The 26,261-nt window shown below is 36.6% G+C and overlaps 2 protein-coding genes and 1 long non-coding RNA gene across 3 annotated transcripts; all 3 read left to right on the top strand.

The window, feature by feature from the left end:
- The first annotated feature begins 9,998 nt into the window (after positions 1-9,998).
- LOC114322594 (AP-2 complex subunit alpha-1-like) lies at positions 9,999-12,910 on the top strand. The gene is made up of 4 exons (XM_082896564.1): positions 9,999-11,305; positions 11,455-11,546; positions 12,042-12,123; positions 12,743-12,910. Exons 1-4 carry the CDS (start codon positions 11,120-11,122, stop codon positions 12,842-12,844), a joined length of 462 nt encoding a protein of 153 aa, XP_082752690.1. The 5' UTR covers positions 9,999-11,119; the 3' UTR covers positions 12,845-12,910.
- Positions 12,911-18,804: 5,894 nt separating this feature from the next.
- LOC114301362 (protein FAR1-RELATED SEQUENCE 5-like) lies at positions 18,805-21,208 on the top strand. Its single transcript, XM_082895416.1, has 2 exons — positions 18,805-20,972; positions 21,061-21,208. Exons 1-2 carry the CDS (start codon positions 18,805-18,807, stop codon positions 21,206-21,208), a joined length of 2,316 nt encoding a protein of 771 aa, XP_082751542.1.
- Positions 21,209-22,462: 1,254 nt separating this feature from the next.
- On the top strand, positions 22,463-24,007 carry LOC145803267 (uncharacterized). The gene is made up of 2 exons (XR_014345382.1): positions 22,463-22,654; positions 23,512-24,007. It is a non-coding gene; the product is annotated as an uncharacterized LOC145803267 (long non-coding RNA).
- Positions 24,008-26,261: the final 2,254 nt, after the last annotated feature.

Genomic DNA, 26,261 nt, shown 5'->3' with positions numbered 1-26,261 from the left:
CGTCCAGCTCCGCTAAACTCCTTCCTTCTCCTTTACTGTTAAAACATAATCTCTGAGATATCTATGGCACCGCTCACGACCACTGCCCACACTCAAGTTTCTGCTCGTTCTCAAATTATCGACTGCCCCTTTCATCGTTTGTGCCAAATCTGTTCCATGACACCTGGGACCTCTTAAATACTAGGTACCTCATTCATTAATTACAGATGCACCATTTCTGATGCGCCCCGTAGCTAACCCCGCGTTTGTAGTTGGCTCTGGAACGACATGTCCAAATGAGGTAAGGGCAAATATATGAATCTATTCGGCATATTATGTTATAGCCGAATCACAATACACTGCCCCACTTGGCCAAGCGAGCTTAGCATTGGGCTATATATTTTATTCGGCTCTGGAACGACATGTCCAAATGGGGCAAGGGTAGATATATGAACCTATTCGACAGATTATGTTATAGCCAAACCACGATACTCTGCCCCACTTGGCCAGATGAGCTTAGCATTGGGCCATATATTTTATTTATCTCTAGAACAACATGTCCAAATGGGGCAAGGGCAGATATATGAATCTATTCGGCAAACTATGTTATAGCCGAATCACGAGACACTGCCCCACCTGGCCAGACAAGCTTAGCATTGGGCCATATATTTTATTCGACTATGGAATGACATGTCCAAATGGGGCAAAGGTAGATTTAGTGCCGAATTACGCTGCATTGTCCTACTTAGCCACTAATTTAAATTAGCAAATAATGAACATAGACAAAAAGACGATTTTCTTTAATAAATTGAATACGAACAACCGTCACTTTATACATGAAAACTGCCCTACGAATGACCTCTAAACAAAATGAGCAAAAACCTACAAAAACTACATACAGAAGATACCTAACAAGAAGCAAAATTACACTAACACAATTTATTCTTCAAGATCAAACTCCAATGGCTAAACCTCCAGCTACTCATATGGAATCGGTTGCTCCAATGTCACATTAGCGGCCGCCAGGGCTTTAAGCCAACTGTGTTTGAAGCCTCGGTTCTCAAACTTCAATACCTTCTCTACGTATTTCTCCATGGTCGCGTTCTCTCCGGCATCGAACTCCTTGGAAATCTCTAAGTTAGCGAGTTCCTTCGCCTTTTTCGATTCTTCCAAATCGGCCTCTAGCTTTGCGATTGCCTCTTTGGCCAACTTAAGCGCATCATCACTCATATTTGCCCTTTCCGATTGGCGCATCTGGCCTTTTGTTCTTCAGCGTTGGCCCTCGCTCGCTCCTTTTTTGCCTTTTTAGCCTCAGACTCAGCTCTAAGTAGGAATGGCAACGAGGAGGGGTGGGACCGGGATCACTCTCCCGGTCCCCGTCTCTGTCTCCGATCCCTGACAGGGAACCCACAATCCTCCCCGCCCCCGCCCCCTAACGGGGATCGGGGATCCCCGACCCCGAAAAATCACCGTACAAAAACAACATCCACAACAAACAACCACAACCCTAACAGATCAACAACCACAACATTACAACAAAAAAAAAATGGACAGATCTGATACACACACACACACACATGTATACATACATGTCAACATATACAACAAATGAACCAAAAAAAAAATGGATACTGATACACACTCACACACACACATACATGTATACATACACACAGATCTGTGTGTATCGCGCACAGATCCATGTCGATCGACTCAGATTTACGCCGAAACATGGCTAAAACTGTGGTGTTACGGCGAGAGAGAAACGAGAGAGGAGGTGCTACGGCGATGCTGCGATGAAGGATGGTATAGGAAGTGTTACGATGGAGGACGGGGGGAGGCGAGTAGCCGTCGTGTGTGAGAGATAGAGAGGGAGGCAAAACTCTAAGTTCTAACTAGCAGCTACGATGAGAGAGGAGGATCTGTGAGGTACAAGTGATGGTGAGGGAGGATCAGCGGTGAAGGAGGATCGGCGCCATCGTTGTGTGAAAGAGAGAGAGCAAGTCGAAACCCTAGACAGAGAGAGAGAGAGAGAGAGAGAGAGAGAAGAGACGGCTTGTGTTGTGTTTGTGTTGAGTGTGTGTGAGTGTTCAAACAAAACCCTACACACACACACACATATGTTATATATAAGCAGGGGCAAAAGAGTAATTTCATGTCGGGGGGCAGCCGGGCCAGGGATCGGGGCCGGGGCCGGGGCCGGGCCGGGTCCGGGGCTGAAACATGTATCTCCGTCCCTGGCCCGAATATCATCGGGGATTTAATTTTTAATACCATCCCCAGCTCGTCGAGCGTATTTTTCAAGGAATAATCGCTTAATTTGGGGTCGGGGTATCGGGTCCCCGTCGGGACGAGTTCCGATTGCCATCTCTAGCTCTAAGAGACGCCACTGCCAACTTAGCTAGCGCCTTTTTAGCTTTCCCCTTTTCGATTTCAATCTCGACATTAAGTACACCGATTTGCTCAACAGCGTCATAGTGACGGCGGTAGATTTTTGCGATTCTATCCTCCGCTTGAAACAAAACATGGGCAAGTTAGTCGGTATACAAAAGAAACTGGAAGTATAAAGTTGGCCAATTACATACCAATATCGCCGACTACACAGCTAATGTTATTGAAACCAGGTCGGTTCTGCACGAAACGTAGCCTTGTCCATCGGTAATGAAATCGATGAAGCCACACTTAGGGCCATGAAGGGATCTTTCATAGCCGACGCATCGGCAGAAATCAACCCATTCTTCATTCTAGGTTGGATGATAAAGGGCGCCATCAAGTCTTGGAACTCTTCTATCCAAGGCCATTTGTCGGTCAGCTCTTCGAAAGACTCGGCCTCTACCTCGGCGGGGCGTTCTCCCCCCTTTGTTCAGTGCCTAAATTGCCCGATTGTTGTTCAATGATTGAGTCAGCCACAACAGTTTCTCGCTCCACTTCCTCAACAGGAACAGATGGTGGGGGTACTAATCTAGTGGTTTCGACCTTCCTTCGGGCTGCCAGCTTTTCGGTATTTTTCCTTCTAGCCATCTGTGCGAGCAATTCTCCAGCCATGTTCTCAGGATCTATGCCGAGTAGGTCTCCTAGATCGGTGAAAATGTCATCTTCTAAAGATGTTTCAATTCGGCCTAAGGTGGATGGGAGGTCGAAGTCGACTTCTTCAAATGCCAAATTAAGAGTTGCGTCAACTTCTTCCCCTAAGCGACCCTCAGACCCGTCCGAGTTCGACTAGCTCGGTTGCTCATCAACCTGATCGCCGACTTCACCGTCTGGGTCTGAATCTGAACCCTCAAGGCCGATGTCCCTAAGGCTCTTGAAATTTGGGAAGATGAGTGCCGTAAGATGCTGTTCACCCTTTGGAATTGGGATATGATCAGCAGCCAAAAAAGTCGAATATGTTGGGTCGTATCGCAGTAACACGTGGGTGGCCCGCCCTTGCTTTTGAAGGTTTGGACGGCTAAAGAATTTGAGTGCATTTTTTACTTGCTCAAGCACAGCGTTGTCGGCCGAAGTGAGTGTTTTCTTCAGATCGTTACCTACACAAATGAAAAAATAAGTACTTGGAATCGAAGCTGAATAAACATACAAGAAATGAGCAAATGAAAGAAAAATAGGTCTATACGGCCACCTAGTTTGCCTTTTTGTCTAGGCACAGGGTCCAGGAGATCTTCGCCTTTGCCTTCACATTCGCCGAATTTCCAGTTGCCTTGGACAAGGACCATGACGTCGTCAACACGCTTACCAGAGCTGGCAAGCATAGTCACCAAATGGTGATTAGTGTCCTTGGCCCTGAGAAAGTAGTGTCCCTGCCAACCAAAAGATTTCACCAAGGCATAGTGCTGAATAGCAAGGATTCCTAGGTTAATCCCAAGTTGGCGATTTAATTCTATTATGTCCATTATAATTTGGTAAAAATTATAATTACGGAAACATGGTCCGCAGAAAAGAGAGCTTTCAAGTGTTTCATCATTCAAATCAGAATAGAAAATGTGCTAACTAAAAACAAACAAGAAAATGGGAGCTGGAATGAGGAAGAAATACAAAAAGGAAAAGAACTTACAAGTCAGAGAGAGAAGGACAGTGGGGAGCAGGCAGAAATCGCAGAGGTCATGAAGAAGGAATGATACTGTGAGACAACCAAAAAGCCTTGCATAGTCAAAAAATATTCGAAAGGATAGCGCGGTTTCATATCGCATTAAATGAGCAACGCGTACGAAGGGGCGAGAAGTTATAATGATTTCTAAATCATGTTCATTCTGACGCTTTAGTATTGGAAGAAATGCGAGCGCCATATTTTTTACTTTCGACATGCAAAACCAAACCATCCGATTAAACTAATGAGGAAAGGCCAAGCCATCCGGTTGACATTAGGCCGAAGACAATTCAGCCCTGACCAGGGGCTCGTGAAGTCAAGTATCCGAATTGGCCATATAAGGAGCCGAACGGGAGCCAACACTGAACTGGAAGGCCGACTAAGTAATTATGTCCAAGGTTAAGAGTGGGCCCGACCCTTGGGCCTAGATGTAATATAAAAAGGAAGGAATGTCAACCAAGAGGAGGTATGTGAAAACAAAAAAGATAACTTAAACTAGAAGTAAATTTGAGAGGATACTGACTTGTCCGTCGAAGTGCTAATTCCGACACCCTGGATTGTTCATCCCTTTTTCAGGTAGCAATCAGAGGATCAAGAGCGTCTAACTGGATACAAGAGTATTTCCAAACCACTTTACCACACAGAGGAATGAAATTTGGTTTTTAGAAGAAGGCTGAGAGCTTGGGAGGAGGAAAATATTAATAGACTGTATGAGTGGTTAAATGTAGTACCTATAATCAGAGGGCAAATGGAAGATTGTTTGAGGTGGGAATTAGATTCAATAGGGCAGTTTTCAGTGGCATCAGTATGGAGGTGGTTTCAAGTAGCGAAGGGGCTGAATCCGTGTATTATTAAATGGCTATGGAAGAACGTGACACCTCCTAAAATTCAGTTCTTTAGTTAGTTAGCTTGGAGGGGAAGAGCGAAAACCTCAAATTTTTTGCATAGAATTGCGGTGTTGGATGATGATGCTAGCACACTGTGTGTCTTTTGCAGAGAGGAAACTAATATAGAGAGTTTGATCTGGAATTCTGAGGTAGTGGGATATGTGTTTGGTGATTCCTGGTTCTATTGAAGCCTTGCTACAATGGTGGGCAAGTGTTACTTTTAAGAAGGAATTGAGTATTTGGAAGATTGTGCCATTATTATTACTGTGGTCAATTTGGAAATTGAGGAATGATATTATGTTCAATGGAGATCATCCGACTTGGAGGACATTGTGAAAAGAAGGATAGCTTTTTCGGCTAAGAGTAGTCTAGTAGGATTGTATTACTCAATGCATGACTTTGTTTTCAATCTTAAACATGTCAGATTTTGTTTGGGAGGGAGTGGCTAGGTGCATGGTTTCTTGAATTAGTTTTGTCTGTTTTTTTTAACTATTTGGTTTGGTTGGTCACTAATTTGGTGGTGTGTTAACATATGATTGTGCTTACTTTGTGGTGTCAACATAGTTGAGATTGTAAAGTTTAGCTATGATGCTATTTGCGTTCACTTTCTTCATCAATAAAATTTCCTTTTATCGATAAAAAAAATCACGTGGATCTATGACATTATAAGTCCGTAAAATGAATTTATGGATTAAGACCCCAATTCTTTGTTATAAAACACTTTTTTTATATGCTGATGACTTAAAAACATTAATGGCCACATCACTTGATTTTTAATACAATTAATATTTATTATTAGTCTCCTGAAACTATTAATTTAAAACCTTTTTTCAAGTGATTTTCACTACAGGAAAAATGAGTTTTGGCGACGTTTATTTAACGGCGTTTTATTAAACGTCACAGTTTATAATATTTAACGACGTTTCTTAAACGTCGCTGTTTTAAAAAATCAAAACGGCACCGTTTCAAGTGTTTAAAAGCGCCTTCGAATGTCCCCTCTCTCTCCCTTAAATGGCAACCCTCTGAAGCCTTAATCTCTTTCAGTCTCCCGTTCGCTCTCTCTCTTTCTCTAAACCCTCTCAATGGATCGATTCATCTCTCGCTGATTCATCTCAGAATGATACAATATCAGTGATTCATCTTGGCGATTTCGATTTTGATTTTGATTTCGAAGTTCTCTCTCGATTTTGATTTCGAAATTTAATGTTTCGGTGATTCTCTCTCTCAATTTCAAAGTCTATTCAAATCTCGTCTCTCTCAACCCTCTCTAAACCGTTATCATTCTCACAGATTCATCTTTGAGATTCAGAGCGATTTCGATTTCGAAGCTCCACTGCCACCACCATCTGCACCGGCTTGATTTCTCTGATTTCAATTTCATCTGAATCTCTGATTTCGATTTTGATTTTGATTTTGAAGCTCCACTGCCACCACTATCTGCATCGCCACTGCCACCGCCACCACCACCACCATTTGCACTAGCAAGGTATCGATTTCTTGAAACTGGCTTCTCTTCAACACAACAGCACATCATGACTTTTAATTCCTGGTTTTAAATTTTTGTCTTCGGGAAATCACATCTTTATCTGTTGGTCAATCTTCAATTGTTGATTAAATTTCTGAACTTATTAAGAGACCTAAGCTTGAGGCAGGTATCTGTTATGACCCAGAAGATTTCTGAATCCACCGTGATCAGACATACTCTGTCCTTTGTAGTTGCTGAAATCTTATCCATGATTCAGATTTACGCGATTGATTCGAATGAGATGATGGACTTGATCTCCAATCAAAAGATTTAGATCTACATGACCTGAAGAATGAAATCCAGATTTAGATATTCTCCACTACAAATTCCCCTTTTAACTCATTTTACCTCTTGGCTGAAGAATGAAATCCAATTTTGACAAACTAGGAAACCGTATGCACATGGTTGTTACAATGTTAAACATCCTATGGTTACTTATTTAGCTTTCTTTTAACACAATAGAGGTTCCTTTCATTTAAAAAAATAATAAGAAGAATCGTGATGATATTTGATTAGGCGGAATATGGTTACCATGATTTTTAAGCAGATTCTTCAAATTATTAAACAATTTGGCAATTAATACTTATGTTTGAACTTGTTATTTTCTCTGACATAATGTACCAATTTTTCACCAATTTAACTTGTTACTCTGGAGTCTTAGGGGTCACAGAAGTATTTAATCAATAAAAGAGTTCCACTGTTATTTCCTACATTAAATTTTCTTACATTCTTACATGTTTGAAGCACATTCCTCATGATTTTTTTATATTTTCTTCATCTATGACTCTGATATTTTTTCCTCTTACTTGTGAGTTTAGCTGCTGGAAGTACTTTGGAGAAAGCTACAGACTCCACTGGCATTGCCAATAGTGCTTCTTCAGGCCTTACTGGCAACTTTTGAATGGAAAATAGTGTGTGAACTGAGATAAATTTGCATATTACGCAAAAGTGCTTAAGTATTAATTCCTTTTCCTATGTCAAAACCTCTTAGGTAGCCGTTGAAGTGGAGCGAGAAGAAGGTGAATGTGGCACGGCCATAGAAACATTTACTGACTATGTGAGTTTTATGTCTCTTTTAGAATGTCTTAATAGATCTACCTTGGGTTTTAGTTTCGGCCTTGATTATTGGTTTGAACTGATGGAAACTATTGCAGATGACTTTTAATTCTTTTAATTTTTCCTTTTCTAATTTGAGTCCAGCGCGCTCCCGAACTTTTTATTGGCCCTTCCCATCCTGATCCTATTTGATTCAATGAATCTTTATGTAGGAATTGATTGTATCCTATCATTAGTGCACTTGTCAAAGTGAATTTTGTAGTTTGGTATCTTCTTTGTCAATCGTAGTTCCCATTAACTATTTTTTATTTTATTTAACATCCTATTGATTTGTAAAGAACTTCAATTTATGGGAACCCTCTACAAACCCCTTCTTTTTTCGTAATTTTTCTTTTATTGAAAAGGTTTTCTGCACTTTGTATTTGGTTGTGATGCAAGCATAGTATACATTTTTATGTTACTGCAGATGATGGGCCAGGATCACTCCATGAAGGCTGTCACAAAAAAGAACCTCTATGGATTGTCTTTGAAGTTTCAGGAACTATTGGTCTGTCATCTTATCTGAAATCTTTGTATTCAGATGTCACTTTTCAAGGCATGACAAGACAATGCTCATTGGAGCAGACCCGTCTCACACTGGTGACAGATGTATTCAAGTGACCATTTACCATTGTTTTTTTGATGGTACTCGACAGCGGCATCTCATGTCAGGTTTGGGAAAGTACATTTATATAATAATTACACCAGAAACTAGGGCATTTATGCTGTATGTGCCAGTGTAGAATCATAGGTAAAGATGCTTTTAGCTACTGCTTTCTTCATCATATGCCTCATCTTTCTTCTTTTTTGTTGGTTTGAATTTTAAGGTGTTAAAAGATATTATACATGGTTGGCCACTTCTTATGAACATGTTTATGGTTTTTTGGCTTCAGATATATTCACAATGCAATATATATAAAGCAGGACAGAAGAAGGTGGCTTTCAAATATCTAACATATAAGGTAATTTGTTTTATCTTGACATTCTACCAGTGATATCTGAAACTTCATAAGAAGACATTAGTGACTTCAAGAAATTGTTTCTTTAATGGCACAAGTTTCTTTATGTTGCTTCAAGAAACAGTTCGAATGCATGCTTTGGATAGTAAAATTTCATCCCATGATAGGGAACTCCTCACTTTAGGCAGGGAATTTCACTTCTCTTGTTGTATTGGTTGATTCTTAATAATTGGTAAAAAAGAATCGACCAATACAACAAGAGAAGTGAAAGACTTGAAAAGAGTTTGAAAAAATTGATCAAACATACAAAATTGAAGGAAACCAATTTAGGCAAGCTTTTATAATTTAAAAAAAAAAATCAGTAGAAACTAAGGCATTGTGCAACCAAAATATTCCATGACATGTTATATTTCATTAAGGTGATGTGGAATTCTATCAGTGTGATTGATGCATTTGAATATTTATACAATATTTCTATAATTTTTGTTATATGAGACATCTTCTTTATCCGCAGTGCAGCCACCTGAATCAACTTATGATCTTATCATCAAAGATGACCTAGAAAGTTCACAAGCGTTGTCATGCTTGCAGATTGAGACATTAGTTTATGCTTGTCAGGTTGTTTTTACAACTGGACTTTGGATACTAATTTTGTACATCATCATTTATGATATAATGTAGTGGTTTCCATGACAGAGACATGTCCAGCACCTTCCAAATGGTGCTAGGGCAGTTTTTTTATCGGAGATGGAGCTGGTGTGGGCAAAGGACAAACAATTGCAGGGTTGATCTTCGAGAACTGGCACCATGGGAGGAGGAAAGCATTGTAAGATTTTGGGTTGATGTAATCTTCTCATGCATACACATCTGACCATGGTCACATTCTTGATTTAATTGCACCAGTGTTTTAACGTTAATATAATGCTATGTTGGGGGTTTTGTTGATACTTGAATTTTTGGCACATGATGTAGTAACGGCTGGATTGGGGGTTTTGTTGAGTGAAGAAAAAAAATTGAGAGAAAATAAATCTCTCATCACTTGTTGAATGATTAAAGAGATGTGAGAACAATTGAGAAAATGATGAGAAAGAGCAATATTTTAAAATTTAGGTTTTATTGGAACCAAAATTGCTCTTTATAAATTTTTTTACAATTATTCTAATACAAAATAAGTAAAATTTTATGACATGTGTCCTTTTTATTTATTTATTTATATGTTGATAATTAGTGCACTATGCCAAAGTTAGGTGTGACCCAATTTTTCCTATCATGAGCACACACTAATGTATACTAATTATGCCTTATTTTTATTTTTATTTTTATGTTGATAAATCACAATCATTTATTTTCTTTTTTCAAACTCATTTATATGTTATTTTTCACTTCACTATCCAAATGGGACCTAAATGGTGTATTGGTAATTTTGTTATACTAGATAATGAATAATTTTTTGTTTTTTGTTTTTTTTTTTGGTGGATTTGCATTATATAAACCCAGTAGCAATGATTTGGTTTTAAATACTTGTCAGAAACAAAGGAATACATTACTTAACATGGACTAAAGTTTTATCATAGTTTTGTGCTGAATTTTCATGTTTTTTCTTTTTCTAGTTGCTTCAAAGTTATTGTACTCAAAGATTTTGAATTTTGAATTAGGTTATGATGCTACTAGTGCAAAACCATTTTAGGTGGTATTTGATCTCATTTTACTGCTAACCATTGGTTTTTTTAGTTTTGGTTCAAATGAGTCACTTTTAAAAGTTGTGATTGGCTATATGAATGCATTTTTTATGTTTTTACTGTATGTGTTCAGCATCTGAGAATGCTTTCAAAGGAATTCTGACCAGTCTTCCCAAGGCAGGAGGTGGTGAGTTTGGAAAGTTCTATAGCCTACCAGCACTGAATGATCCAAGGATTGGTAATTTTCTTACTATCTTTTTAAGGTTTTGATCAATATAATTTTTTTTTGGTTCCTTTGCTGATATTCACTGCATGAATAAATATAAGTTGCTCATAAAAGGAAAAAAAATTGAAAAAGGGGAAAAGAAAGAAAGAAAGAATAAGTAAATTACCTTTTATTTTAAAGTCAGTTCCCAACTTGCCATGTTGCATAAGATTTTATTTTTATTTGAAATAATTTCTTCTTTCCCTGTTTCATTGTAGTTTTATGTATAATTTTGAGCCATTATTGATATTGTTTTCGGATTCCCAACTAAAATTGATTATATTTATATAATAAGTCATAAGATTTATATAGAGCAATGAAATCTTTAATTAAATATACTTTTTAAGACACTTTCTCACAGTTTCTGAAACTTGAAATGTGTGTTAACGTTAATATGATGCTATGTTGCCTTTTAATCATGTCAAAGTCAAGCTTTTCCTTCATCATCTTCCTTCTTCCAAGTTTTTGAAATCCACCCATTGCCATTCACAATCCTGAAAGGAACACACTTGAGCCTTTTGTTTTCATCTGATGCTTTTTAGTTTTTTGGCTATGGTCTCCCTTATACTTGTATGTTCTAATAAAATAATGTAATGTAAGGATTCTGTCAGCCCATTTAACTGCTTAGACCAACTTCTAATTTTTCATGGGTAGGTTTAATCTACTTCACCTTGCTAAGGTTTTTGAGGGGTTCTTTGTGGTTTTATGTGTTCTGATCGCCTTATCACAGGTTATGCATCTTGATGCTGAGAAAGAAATGATGTCTCAATGTGTTGCCTTGCTTGGGAAATTCATTGCTATTCGTGAGCCAAATATTCGATATCTTGGTTTGGTAAGTTACGGGAACACAACAGTTCTTATCTCATTGATGCAACTTATGTTCAAAGCATGCCAAGTTGTAGTATGCAAATGTCAGAATTTGGAAGGTTTGATCTGGTTGTTTTCATCTGGTTGCATGATTTATGGATTGATCTGATGCAGGAGACCCAGATGTTGATGGTCTCAGATGTTCAGGACATTATTAAAAGGCATCAATCACAGATCATCACCTCCTTGAAGGATCCAGATATCAGGTTAGTTTAAGTGCTTTGTAGTTTTTTGGAGATACTTTTTGCTTCTTTACCACGAGGCACAATGATTGGTTACATGGCAAGCAAAAGCAACATTATGCCTATGTTATCTGCATGAACCTGTTGAGAAATTTATTGCTTATCTTAGATGTGTAAAATCAGCTTGACTTGTATCGTAGATACTAAGCCGATTATATCTTTTCCTGGCATTCTAGATTGCACTCTACAGCTCCAACAATCTACAATGCTCACATAAGCAAACAATGATGCATTAATCGGGCTGCTTTTCATTACTGATTATTAATGATATTTGAGCTTGTAGACTTAAGTGTTACCCAGTTGGACTCCCAATCTTTATGTCAGGGGCGCAAGTCCCCTTGATCCTACGTATATAAAAATATATATATATATATATAGTCATTATTCTAAATTCATTCGTAGTGCTAGTATGCTTGTTTATGTACCTATAATTTACTGACAATGATTTAACCCTCATAGTATTCAGAGACGTGCTCTTGATCTGCTCTATGGCATGTGTGATGTTTCAAATGCAAAGGACATAGTTGAAGAATTATTGCAGGTACCATATTGTTGTTCACAAGCAGTTAACTGTCTTTGATTTCAATTGACATTTACTTAAAATATATATACGCAAATGATCTAAAAAAGTTCCTAACCAAAACACAACAAACATGTCACTGACAATTTTTTTAGAAAGAATGGTGTTTGCCGAATTGGAGAGCATCATCAATTTTTTTTTTTTTTTATTGTCAATTAAAGGTCTAGATTTGTTCATCATAGACCTGTTCAACATTGGCCTAGATTTTTGGTTGGATTCAAATTTGAATTTGTATGTGATGGCAAATCTCAATTTGATAAGGTTATACACATTCTAAAGAAAAAATATGTTAAAGACCCTTCAGAAGTCTTGCCTAATTTGATGAGTGCGAGTTAGATCAAATGGCCTCTAAATTTGTTTATGCTACGAGAGCATTAATTTTACATGATTCTCATATGTGTCTGTATTGTCTTTGGGTATGCCCGTTTCTTTATATGTATTTAGTATTTCTTGGTATGTGATAAAATCTTCTTGTTAGTGCTTCGTCAAGTTTTAAGTATTGTTTATAAGTATTGGGTACAAATTCTTTAATTTGTGTTTATTTTGGTGAATTCTGATTGCAGTTTATGTTCTGATGCAGGCATGTAGACCAGTGAAGGCTACAACTTTAATGCTAAGACATGATTTTTGGATGTATATTAGTTTGTGGTTAATGTTAAAACATGATTTTTGGATATGTTAATTTTGTGGGTAATGGTGATTAGATATTAATTGAATGAGAAAGTGAATTAATGCTTCATTACAGCTATTTGAATGAGAGTTATTGTTTTATATTAGTGCTATTACAGGTATTTTTTTAGTTCAATCAAATAAAATTAGTAGAATTTCAAAAAAAAAAAAGGGATATGACGGCGTTTCTACAAACGCCTCTTAAACCCTACTCACTAACGGTCATATTTTAAAAAAAAAGATATGACGACGTTTTTCCAAAACGTCGCTAAATATCGTCAGTGACGTCAGCTTGTGTGTAGTAGGACATTTGGCGGCGTTTTAAAAACGCCGCCTATACCAATATCACGACGTTTTTAAAATGCCACAAAGTTATAGCGACGGCCGCGTCCTCGGCATTTGGAGCTAAGCGTCGCAAAAGGAATTGGCGGCGTTTTTGGCACTTATAGCGGCATTTTTTAAACGCCACTAAAAGTCTGTTTTCCAGCAGTGTATAGAAGGTTGAGTCCAACATTTGAGACCAACCTATATCCTCAATGATACTATTCATGAACCCAAGGGTTTGATTTAGTGGATGGAGAAAATAATTAAAGGGCTTACCACCTAAGTTCGAACTCTATGAAGATCAAATATCTCATATCTTGGGATCATGGAGGTTTACTGACGGTTACCTTCAAAATCTTAAGATTAATCAAGATGAACATAAATTGGACCGGACATCCGAATATCAAAATAACAATAATAACATACTATTCATGGTCCCTGATATTGGAGGGGCAAATGAAAAGCATGTGATATGTAGGCTACATGATGAACCCCACTCAATGCTCTCCCACACCACCACATATATAATATATATTTATTTATTAATCGGATCATTAATTGGATCCGAATGAACTGTGGTATGAGAGGGGGTGTATTTTTTGCAGATAGAATTTTGTCACACTATGGTCTCTGAGTAGTAGCATTCTACACCTTTATTGTTGTCTTTTTAGTGCTCGCACGCTTGGATGTGAAGTGAAGTCACTTGATGGCTTTCTAGCCTCTCCTTCCTCGCACTCTTTATACAGATTTAATATTTTGGAAATATCATGTGTAATCATTATTTTTTTGTTATGTAGTATTTATAATCAATAATGTTGTAAAAAGTTTTACAAATGAGATACTATTATTTCACTTTTGTTAAGTAATTGAGAGACTATTAATAACAAGTAACTATTCATGGGAGCTGTTAAGATGTGCACCTCAATAAGATGTGCACATCATATACACATCTATTTTAAACCATCAGATTTTTATAAATTAATCTCAGCCACCGATTAATTTAATTAGGAATATTCACAACATGTTCAACCGGTGACCTTTTTTCAAATTTCTTCAGTTTTTTTTCCCCCAAAGCCCCTGTTTTTGAGACAGCATGCAGACGTTCTTCTTCGACCTCGAAGACCATCCCTCGAAGACCATCCCTGCGAAGAAGACCTACCCTCGACTTCGCCTGAAGGTATGTCTCTCTCTCTCTCTCTTTGCAACTTTTTTCTCTCCCCCTTTCTCCATATTCATTCTATGAAACCCTAGACCACAATCCCTTTCTTTGAACTGCCCCTTTCACGTTTGTGAACTGATTGGGTTGGTTTATAAAAATAGGACAATACCTAGACCGCAATCCCTGGGTTGGTCTATGAAAACCTAGACCGCAATCCCTTTCTCACATTTTATATTTTCATGATTCATTATCAGTGTTCTGTTGCTCTTTCTCGTATTTCTATTTCTTAGAATACTACATTGCAGCTTCCATCTTTTTTCATTTTCTCATAGGTAATGTGGAAGATTTTAACATTATATGTGCCTTTATCTAACTATATTAATATAGATAGACAATTTATCATACTTGAAGAGAAAACATACAGAGAATTTTTCTGTTGTGGTGTGGGAATTGGGCACATGAGTTAAAAAAACTAATTTTGTAATGATTTCATTACTTGGTTCTTATGGGTACTTAGGCTATTGTGGAGTGGTTTTTAACATTGTCTAATGTCTATCAAAAGTATCATAATACCAGATCTGTTCTGTTTATCACAACCAAACCACTTGTATAGATAAACTCATAAAGCTAATAATTTTTTTAACCGAACTATAAACTAACTAATCAAATGTAAAAAAAATAAGAAAATATTGAGTTAACAATATTTTCTTTTAAATACAAAAAAAAATTGGACAAATTTTAACCCGCCAGAAGAAATTTAGAGTTGGAGACTTATTTTACTTGCTCTTTTATCTATTGGGTTGAAGAAGAAACTCCTGCAAGTGGTTATCTCCTTTATACCTCCATTTTTGTTCTTTTAGATTGACACACAATCCATGCATGGTTCCAATCACTTCAAACAAATGATCAACTTCTTTGAATTGGTTTTAAACTTCTTGTTCTATTTGTTTTTTAAACTTCTTTTCTCCATCTCCACTATATGATCTAGTATGAAGACAGTCGTAGACATTTAATTTAGAGTTTTTTTTTTTTTAAAAAAACTTTCTTAACAACATTGATACCCTCATTTATTATTTATCCAAAAAAAAAAAAAAAATTTTTGATACCCTTGTTTAATATCAAATTTTTCCTCTAGAAACCAAGCGGTAGAGTTTCTTAGGGAGGTAGTTTCAACATTATCACAGGGTACAAATCGTAAGGCATCATCAAGTTTCGACGGCAATTTCGAAATAATGTCACTTTTTTGGGTCTTTTGATTCAAAATGGATGAATATAAATTTGACAAATAATTATGTATAGATGTTGTGAGTAAATTTTTTATTTGTATATCATTACTCTTTAAATAAACATGAATCTAGCAACCTCATCAAAGTCAAACAGTAAAACAAATTCTCAAACATTTGAAAATTAAGGAATGCATATTTATCTTCATTTGGCAAAGTTTTAGACTCTGCCGTAATAACCTCAAGGATTTCAATAGCATTAATTAAGGCATGACCTTTTGTAGGGTGAAAGGTTATTGTCAAAGTTCTCCCATTAACAGCAACAGTCTTGTTCAGTACAAGAGCACTGTAAAGATCCCCGCTCATGTTGACAATGTCAATATCTTGAAAAGCAATATCACCATTTATTAGGATGTCAAATACCCTTTGACCTATACCAGTGACAGAAGTATCAATCTCTGCAAAATGCAACCAAATGGAGTAGTTCCTATTGGGATCCACATCCATTGTATACGCTAAATCTGCTTGTGTGTGGAATCCTATGAAAGAACTTGTAGATTTTGGTGCACTATGTGCTTGTGTGTGGAATCCTATGAAAGAACTAGTACTTGAACCTCATATTTATATTACGGTCTCATTTGGCAACTTAGTGTTTTTCTCTATTTTAAACTATACAGAAACAAAGAAGGGTAGAAGTTAAAAAACAAAAAAGTACATGTACATATATATTGATGCCTCGTATATTTCTATGCCCTAAATTCATATTCATATACATAAACAATAAAAATATTTTAAAATTTTGCCCACCATGTAGGCATCCTATTTTTTTTTAAAATCATTATGTCCTATGTCCACTGTCGTCTCTACTTCGTTGTAGAAGATACTGATCCTATATCATCTTTTCACTCATAAAACTAGTTTATATTACCAAGAACAAGGCTGTCCATGAAAATGAAAGATTTAGAAGAGCTTTCATGGAACTTTCAGGGTGAACACTATGGAGCAATCTCCCAAGTTAATGGAGACAACTTTATTTGTTTTTTTTTTTATTCATAGCAATAGTGGTAGTGACAACACATACTCATCACTTCTGCTACTATGTCCTACATACTAAAAATTTCTTCAAATGTCACTGTTTTCATGATATATTATAATACTAGTGAAAGCAACTATCTTTAAATACTTTGGTAAAGATCCAATGAAGGTACCTGTATAAGATAGTGAGGGGTGGTGGGCTGGCTTCTTTGTCAATTGGCATGAGTGCATTCAATATAAGAATTGTATGTTGCAATCCGAAGCACTAAAATAGACATTAGGTTAACAAATGTGTTACATGAACTCTTTTACTTCTTTCCATTTATACTTGTGTTCACTAAATATGACAAGATTAAGGGTGCAAAAACTCAATTAAATTCACTAATTTTATATAATATTTGAAGAAGAAGACAATTACATTAGCAAGTAAACACATTTCGTCTCAAACGAATAGAGATACAAATTGATGTATATTCCTAAATAATTGACAATATTTTATCAAAAAATATTATGCAATATGCAATATATATGGGTGTTTAAGAGGTGTCCCACACTCTTATTGAACTTTTGAATCTAAAATCTAGATTTAGGAATATGTGGTTACCGAGTTATCAAAAAGATGATCCACTAGTCCATCCAATCAAATAATATATATATATATATTTTGTTTCTTTCTAGATCTTTTATTTTTTATCTTTTAAGTGGTTAATCAGTTGGTGTTGGTACATTTGTTTAACTGTTTATGTAATGGTTATTGATTCTTTGAACAAAAGTAGTACAGTTTCATCTCTATTATTGGTTATGCAGTTTGTTAATGTGAAAAGATGTGCAAAATAATATTTTTCATACATAGATCCTTCCTTTTTCGCCCCATAATCATAAATCTCCTTAAGTATTGTCTTCTTTACTGACTCTGTTTCGATGTTCTGTTGTTGTTTGTCACAGGTCCTCAATTTCTACATCTTAACGTAGAAGTGAAGCTATACCTCCTCCCTCCCTCCCTCCGTAGCAGTTGCATTGGCAGGTGTGCTTTTTAATTTATTTACTTTTAATTAATAGCAAGGCACTGCCAGGTGTGCTTTTTATTTATTTGTTTATTTTAATTGATAATAGGATACTTGCAAGTGTGCATTATTTAGTTATTTTCTTTCAATAAATAACAGGGCACTAGCGGGTGTGCTTATTTATTTGTTTGATTTTAATTTAAAGTAGGGCACTGGCAGGTGTGCTTTTTTGTTAATTTGTTTTATTTTAATTGATAGTAGAGTACTTGCAGGTGTTTTTTTATTATTTCCGTTCAATTGATAGCAAAGCATTAGTGGGTGTGGTTATTTGTTCATTTTCTTTTAAGAATTGATAATTTATAGCAGAGCACTGGTGGGTGTGCTTTTTTCTATTTTCTTTTAACAATTGACAATTGAAAGCAGAGCACTGGCAGGTGTGCTTTTTCTATTTTCTTTTAACAATTGATAATTGAAAGCAGAGCACTGGCGGGTGTGCTTTTTTCTATTTCCTTTTAACAATTGATAATTGAAAGCAGAGCACTGGCGGGTGTGCTTTTTTCTATTTTCTTTTAACAATTGATAATTGAAAGCAGAGCACTGGCAGGTGTGCTTATTTGTTCATTTTGTTTTAATAATTGATAATTGAAAGCAGAGCACTGGCTGGTGTGTTTTTGAATTTATTTCCTTTGAATTGATAGCAAAACATTGGTGGGTGTGCTTATTTATTTGTTTGCTTTTAATTTATAGCAGGGTACTGATGGATGTGCTTTTTTATTTATTTGTTTCATTTTAATTGATAATAGAGTACTTGAAGGTGTGTTTTCTTATTATTTGCGTTGAATTGATAGTAAAGCACTGGTGGATGTGCTTATTTGTTCGTTTTCTTTTAAGAATTGATAATTGAAAGCAGAGCACTGGCGGGTGTGGTTTTTTATGTTTTAATTTATAGTAGGGTACTTGCTAGTGTATTTTTGTATTTATTTGCTTTGAATTGATAGCAGGGCACTGGCAAGTGTGCTTATTTATTTGTTTGATTTTAATTTATAGGAGGGCACTGGCGGGTGTGTTTTTTTGTTGATTTGTTTGATTTTAATTTATATAATGGCATTTACGAGTGTACTTTTTTATTATTTGCATTTAACTGATGCCAAATTTGCACATCTGTTGTCTACGTACACATCTGTTGTCTACGTGCACATTTGTTGTCTATACGATTTGTTATGTAGATATGACGGATGAACCTGAAAGTAGTAGGCAGAAAGAGGTCAACAGTAAAATTGACAATCAAGTTGCTCCGGATGGCAAGGATGATGTTGTCGATGGGAAAGAAGAAGGGTTAGCTTCCCAAACCTATGATGGTTTACGAATGCTTACTGAGGCTGATGTTTTGCAAATGAAATTCAATTCAGAGGAGGATGCTTATTCTTTCTACAATGCATACGCTAGGGTCATCGGTTTTAGCGTACGAAGAAGTAGGAAACGAATTTGTGGAGACAACAAATTTGTAGAGAGTAGGAAATGGGTTTGTTCAAGGGAAGGTGTAAGAGAGAAGAAATACTTACAGCGTGTGGAACGAGTGAGAACTCCCAGGGCAGAAACTAGACTTTTTTGTAGTGCCACATTTCGTGTGCGTTATGACAAGACAATTAAAAAATATGTTGTGACCCACTTTGTAGGGGAACACAACCATCCCTTGGTAGCACCACACTGCGTCCCTTTTTTGTGGTCACATAGGTTTGTAACAAGTGCAGACAAAGCTCAAGCAAAGGCCATGCGCAATGTGGGTATGAGAACGAGTCAAATCATGGATTTTATGGTCCATCAATCAGGGGGTTATGAGAAGGTGGGCTTTATTCACAGAGATTTGCACAACCAGTTCCAAGCTGAGCGCAAAGTACAACTCGCAGAAGGGGATGCAGAGGGTGCCTTAGGATACTTATCAGCTAAACTAGATGCAGATCCATTATTTTTTTTCAAGTACAACGTCGATAAGGATAACCGGTTGGACAAGATTTTCTGGGCAGATAGTAGGTCTCGGATGGACTATGCTGCATTTGGTGATGTATTGGTATTTGATACAACTTATCGTACAAATCAGTATAAGAAGCCATTTGTGATTCTAGCTAGCGTGAGTAACCATTTTATGACAATCATATTTGGATGTGCTTTGTTGCCTGATGAGACAATGGAGACATACACGTGGGTGTTGGAAACGTTAATGGAGGCCATGGATGGACAAAGACCCATCTCTGTTGTAACAGATGGTGATAGGGCAATGTGTCAGGCAATCGAAAGAGTTATTCCAAATTGCAGACATCGTTTATGTTCTTGGCATCTGGAGAAAAATGCCTCAACAAATGTCCACATACCAGAATTTACTAGTGATTTCGCGCAGTTGATGTTAAAGAAATGTCAAATTGTTGAGTTTGACAATGCGTGGGCTCGTATGGTGAAACAATACAAGTTGGAGAACAATAACTGGGTGTTGGAGATTAACCGCAAGCGTGATAAGTGGGCTGAGGCGTATCTTCGTGGTCACATGTTTGCTGGGATGAGGAGCACTCAACGTGTCGAGGGTATGAATGCATATTTCAATATGTTCCTAGAACAAAAGGTAAAGTTGTACGAATTTGTAGCACAATATGATAGGGCTCTTGCTAGGATGCGTGTTAATGAGGCAGAAACAGAATCTAAAACAGAGAATAGTTTCCCGGTTTTGACTACGCCATTGAGAAGTTTGGAAAAACATGCAGCTGAGCTCTTTACTCGGAAGATTTTTTCATTGTTTCGACGTGAAATCAGCAAAGAGGGTAAACTGTTTGTGATGGAAAGAGTTGAGTTGGAGGATCGTCGCACCTATCGTTTTGGTGAGTACAAGGCACCAACAAGCACATGGATGGTTGAGTATTTTCCAGCAGATATCACAATAAAATGTTGTTGCTTGAAGTTTGAATCGTTTGGCATCCCTTGTTGCCACATGGTTGCTGTCATGAAATCTGAACAATTAATGTGTATTCCACCGAGTTGTGTCTTGAAGAGATGGACAAGACGTACTAGGTCAGGATATCAACAACCAAGTCTTACCCAAATTTCTAGCACCCTAACACAGACAGCCCGATTCGGTATACTAAGCTCATGTTTTAGTGAAATGTCATATTATGCCTCACACGTAGACAACGATTTTGAAGAGGCAAGGGAAATGGCTTTCCAGATGACATTGAAGATGAAAAAGCGCTGGGCAATGCGAACAAAATATAATACTGAGGTTGGCGACAAAAATATTGCACCCAAACTATGTGGCGTTGGTGATCCTAATGTAGTGAAGACCAAAGGGAACCCTGGAGGGACATCTTCTATGGGTAAACCTCTAAAACCAAGGCGTTGTGGGTATTGTAGGTATGGTACTTTAATTGCATGTCCTTTTTCCATCCTGTTGCATGTACATGATTATTAAAAATTGTTTATGCGTTATTTGCTATTGTAGGAGCATCGGACACACGAAGCGAACATGTAAAAAATTGGCTTCAACTAGCCGGAGAGAGGGTAGCAACTCAGACATTGAAACATTCTTGAACACAGAGTTGGAGCCCCACATGGAAGATATTGATGAACCGACAAATTCTCAACTGTAGTTTAGTTTTATGATGAGCCTTATAGTGATTAATACGTTGTTTTTGCAAGGAGACATTAGTGCATATTAGTTACGTTTTGTTGATGTCTTAGGTGTTTTTATCTTTCACAATATCCATAAATTCTTAGTTTGGAGAATCATTTAAAAAATAAAGGTAAATAACTCCCAAATATGTTTGCTCGAATATTGTCCTTAAGTTGGATGAGCTGTCCTTACGTTGGATGAGTTTACAATCACTACTAATATTGCAATGTCTCTCTCTCTCTCTTTCTCTCTCTCTCTCTCTCTCTCTCTCTCTCTCTCTTTCAGCTCTATTATTTGTTTTTCTTTTTAATGAATAACAAAGAATGCATAAATATGGCTATGTCACCCCAAACGTGTGGGGCTCCCTTCATATTTCAGTTTTGATTTTTTGAAATTGCCTCGTTTTCTTATCAAAATTGACATTTGTCTACGTTGTTCTACTTGTAAATTTCTTAGTTTGGGGATTCATTTAAAAAATAAAGGTGAATAAATCCCAAATCATTTTGTTGAAATACTTGACCGGTATTTCGGAAGTGTAAGCCTGCTAGACCTTGGAGAATCATTTCCTGATATGTAGTTGTAATATCTTAATCTTAGTTTTGACACTCAAATTTAGTGTGATGGTTCGTTTTTTGGTTTCTTGGCACTTATGATTGGTCTCTTATGCTTAAAATATTGGCATTAAAATTTACAATTGCTATCAATTTTCTCGTACTGTGCTTTGAAACTGGGCACTTATGATTGGTCTCTTTTTGTTGAATGTTTTTATCCAATCAGTCTTTATTTTCTTTCTTGTCTGCCTGTGTCTCAGGCTATTTGTCATTTTTCTAAGCAGACTAGTGTGCAACTCAGTGCCCAGTTTACTTTTTGTTTTTGTTATTTGTGGCCCCACCCCCAGGGAAAGAAGGCAAAAGGATAATCATAGAAGTTTTGGGTAATTGTATAACCTGTTGTTCTTTGCCACCCTTTTGTTTTGGTATATGTCCTTTGCAATTGGTGGTGGTGTGCCATATTATTCCTTATTGTGAGAATTTATGTGGACAATTGATAAAATCTTGTTTAACTTCCTTGACTCTATCTCAGCGGTGGCCCCAGTGGGTAGGCGAAACTAGTTGTCAGAGATGGGGGCACGGAGGGGGGTCTTGGCAGGGGATGGTATGGGCTTGTGAGGAAATTGGTGCTGGAGTCGCTGACGAAGGTGTAGATTAAAGGGGAAATGAGGAGAAGGAAAATGATTGGAGTGTAAAAATTCTAAGGACTGAACATGGTTGCAGCTTGTCGTGTTCTTCTGGACCTCTGGTGGAACCCAACAACTGAAGATCAAGCAATAGATAGAGCCCATCGGATTGGACAGACCCGTCCGGTTACAGTTTTGCGGTTGACAGTAAAAGATACAGTTGAAGATCGCATTTTAGCTCTCCAGGTATTATTTTTTTTGCTCCAATCTTGTGGCCTATTTTTTTCCATTGTCAATGTAAAATTCGTAAGATTTTTTAAGGTAGTGTAGAAATGTTCACCATCTGCTGTCACATTATTATTGGCAATGGATTTGTTATGCTTGCTTTTACTTTTCTTTTCTTTTTTTCTTCTCATTAATTGTTTGCAATGAGTAATTGATTTTATAATATGATGAGACTATGATTGAGAACTTTTGTACTTGATTAACATATGGTAGTAGAGGTATTTTAGATGTTGAACAGGGTCTTTTATAACAGCTGGTGAAGGCATTGGTGAGGATAAAACTGATTTACTTACTAGTAATGGTTGCTTGGTTTCTTGAATGAACACCATCTTTACAAAATTTATCACTCCTTAATTTTATTTGTAGCCCAGTTAAACCTTAGTAGCATTATATCGCAATTTTATGTTCCTGTAAGGACAAAAGAAGCAAAAAGGGTGTGGATAGGTGTTGTGAATTGGTCCCCTTTACTGAAAGGGAGGTTGGTGTATTTATGCCAAACTTGTGAGATTCAATGTAATTTACCCATATAATAATTGTGGATGAAGATCCTCTCACACCTGTTGTAAACAATTTTTTATAGTTAGTGATGGCATTGTTTACAGATTCAAGTGTGTAGAGGGTTATTATTATCTGACAGGTAACCGAATTATTGAAATCTGAATAGGACATTGCTACTTCATATATTTTTCCCTATTCCTGAGAAAAGCTTTTGTTATGTTAAATCAATCACGTACATTTGGCTTATGGTCCAAACTTAGTATCTATATTCTATATCTCCTTTCAATGCTGATGCTGAGTACTCACTTTCTGTTTTGCAGCAAAAAAAAAGAGTGATGGTTGCATCTGCATTTGGCGAGGACGAGACAGGTAGTCGTCAGACTCGGCTTACAGTAGAGGACTTGAAGTACCTGTTCATGGTCTAATTAGGGTATTCTTTATAGTGTAATTCAGTGCTCATATTTCAATAGATTCATTATTATTAGCAGCAGCAGCAGTTACACAGTCGAAGAAGCTTTTTCTAACGATAGATCTTTGGCAGTTTCTAGAAAAGAGCGGGCTTCATTTTACAAAGAGATCATGCGATTTGTGGGAAGAATTGACATGATCCGATTTTTTTAACAATTGATTTGTGTCACATTTTGATTGTATAGGATTTGGAGTTCAATAGCCAAGTACTGAATATAGGAGCCCAGTGGAGATTCTTTTTTTTGGTCTGAATTGTAAATGCTTTTCCATTTCTTCCCATACAGATATACTTATAACATCGCTTTGATCCGGAAATGTGATTATATTTTATTATGGTGGTTCTTTTTTTATTTGTTCTATTCTAGTGGTTATGTTTGATGACATTATGGAAGAACCTTAATAGTCTGAAATTTGTTTTTGTTTGCACCAACTCATGTTTGGGAGTAATGTTAATAGTTTGGTCATTGACATATTTTTGTTTATGCTATCATGTTGATGTTACTATAGTAGCTGGATGCTCTTCTGGATGGATATGATACAATGTTGCACTGGTTTAGTTGATGCTCTGGCACCCTAAGGTGGGTGCTTATTCCATGTATTTATTTTTGTTTTTAGTGATTTACAAAAAAAATATTTTCACAATTTTTGTATCTTTTTAAGTGTATCTACATTAATTTGATTTAAAAAGTTAAAAAAATAAAATAAAATATGAATTTTAAAACAAATTGTAAAACAATCAAGATGAATTTTTCCTTCTTCACTTGTAAAACAACTTGTAAACAATCAAAGCCTTCCTATAAATTTTTTGAGTGATTGTAATTGTAACAACTAAGAGTACTGCTTCACAATTACATATCAGATGTAGTTTCATCACACCAATCTTTAGCACTAAGTAGATATTCCATAGAAATTGGTAAAAAAAATCCAAAACAAATATACTTATTCAAGCATCCACAAAAAATTGCCAAACCAAGTTAGTTACATTTGTCCAAGCTTCTTCAGCCATAAAATATGTTCATAATTGTAAAAAAAACTTAGTGGCAAAAAGGATGTTTGTTATCAATCTTTCTTTTTCCTTTTGGCCTTCCGGAGCCTAACGTACCTGTTCAAAAGGAAATTACGTAAGTAATGAGCTGAGCTTATGAAGGGCATAAGTTGTTCATGGTTTGGGGACGTACCTCTCTTTGTATGTGTCCAACCGATCCATAACATCAATATACTTACTGTTCGACAAATCTTTCACTAGGTCGACTAGCAGCCTAAACCTTTCCATCTTATCAAACTGAGGAAATAGAACAGACAATATACCATCAACAATACCATCATATGACAATGTAATTGTAGTAGTGTAATTATGTGGTTAAACATGAAATAGTCACCTTGTGTATGCTGGTCGGCATGACAAGTATGTTGCTACATTCAATAATGTACAAGTATGCTTTAGTAAGTGTACATCAACACCCAAACATTAACATGACACACTATACTACTCACCGATACATATGTGGGAAAGTACCATGTACTATGACACTTATCCGAAAAAAGCCTTCTTTGGGCATTTGTCAATTTTGCTACAACTAAATTGATAATCTACAATACATGCAACAAATAATAATTTCAGACCTATATCATTGAAAATGACATCACATAGCAATATTGACGTATGAAATGAACACTTACGGAACCACAAATCCAGGTTTTTGGTTGTAATGAGCACAAATCTAAGCGGGTGGCAAGTTCAATCGGCGTGTAAAACAGCTCCATCACCACAATATCCTCACTGAATCATGTGAAAATTGAAGGGTTAAACTTACTGTTAATTGATAGAGGAACATATAAACTCAATAAAATTACCTGTCTTCCAAATCCTTATCGAAACAATATTCCTTCAGAATTTTTTCCTCGGCAGATAAAGGACATGGCCTTACAATTCGTGCAGTGGATGACTTGTGAATGTAACCCAATACATAAATAACAAATTGTCAAACTTCGTACAGTGTGTTATAGGGGATTGGAGATCAAGAACAATAACAGAATGAGTAATAACCTCAATAGCATCGAAATTGGCGCCAAGTAGTTTTCCAAGTAAGTTCAAACTCTACCACAAATTGCAACCAAAACACCATTAAAACCAAAAATCGTGAAATAGAGTATCACAAATGAATAACATCGTATAATACATATATAATCTACATGACTTACTTTATCAAACTTATCATCCTTTGTATCGAGAGACGAATCTGCTGCATTGAAGTCAAGTATTGTTTGGGTTGGCTTTTTTGGAATGGCTTTTCTCTTGTTACTAGCGATGGCTATATAAGGTGACTACACATATTGACTTTCCACCCCCTCATCTGAACGTCGAGTGCACCGACCACCATATGGACCAATTGATGAACTAGATTCATCAACAAGTTGGAGTTTTGGATTTTTTTTCCTTCGCTTATTCTTCAATCCCACTGTCATTTTTTTTTGCTTATTATTCCTCCCTTGTATCTGATGTGTAATGGGAGCACCATTTGTATCAGAAGAACCATCAATGGCATAAAATAATGGTGAATTTGTTACTTGTTTTTGAACCTGGGTGGTTTGATCATGAAGA

This window comes from Camellia sinensis, chromosome 11 (genome assembly GCF_055761805.1).
Source record: "Camellia sinensis isolate YWXY chromosome 11, ASM5576180v1, whole genome shotgun sequence".
Taxonomy (NCBI): domain Eukaryota; kingdom Viridiplantae; phylum Streptophyta; class Magnoliopsida; order Ericales; family Theaceae; genus Camellia; species Camellia sinensis.
Note: the sequence above shows the minus strand (reverse complement) of the source record. Positions and strands in the feature narration are given on the sequence as shown.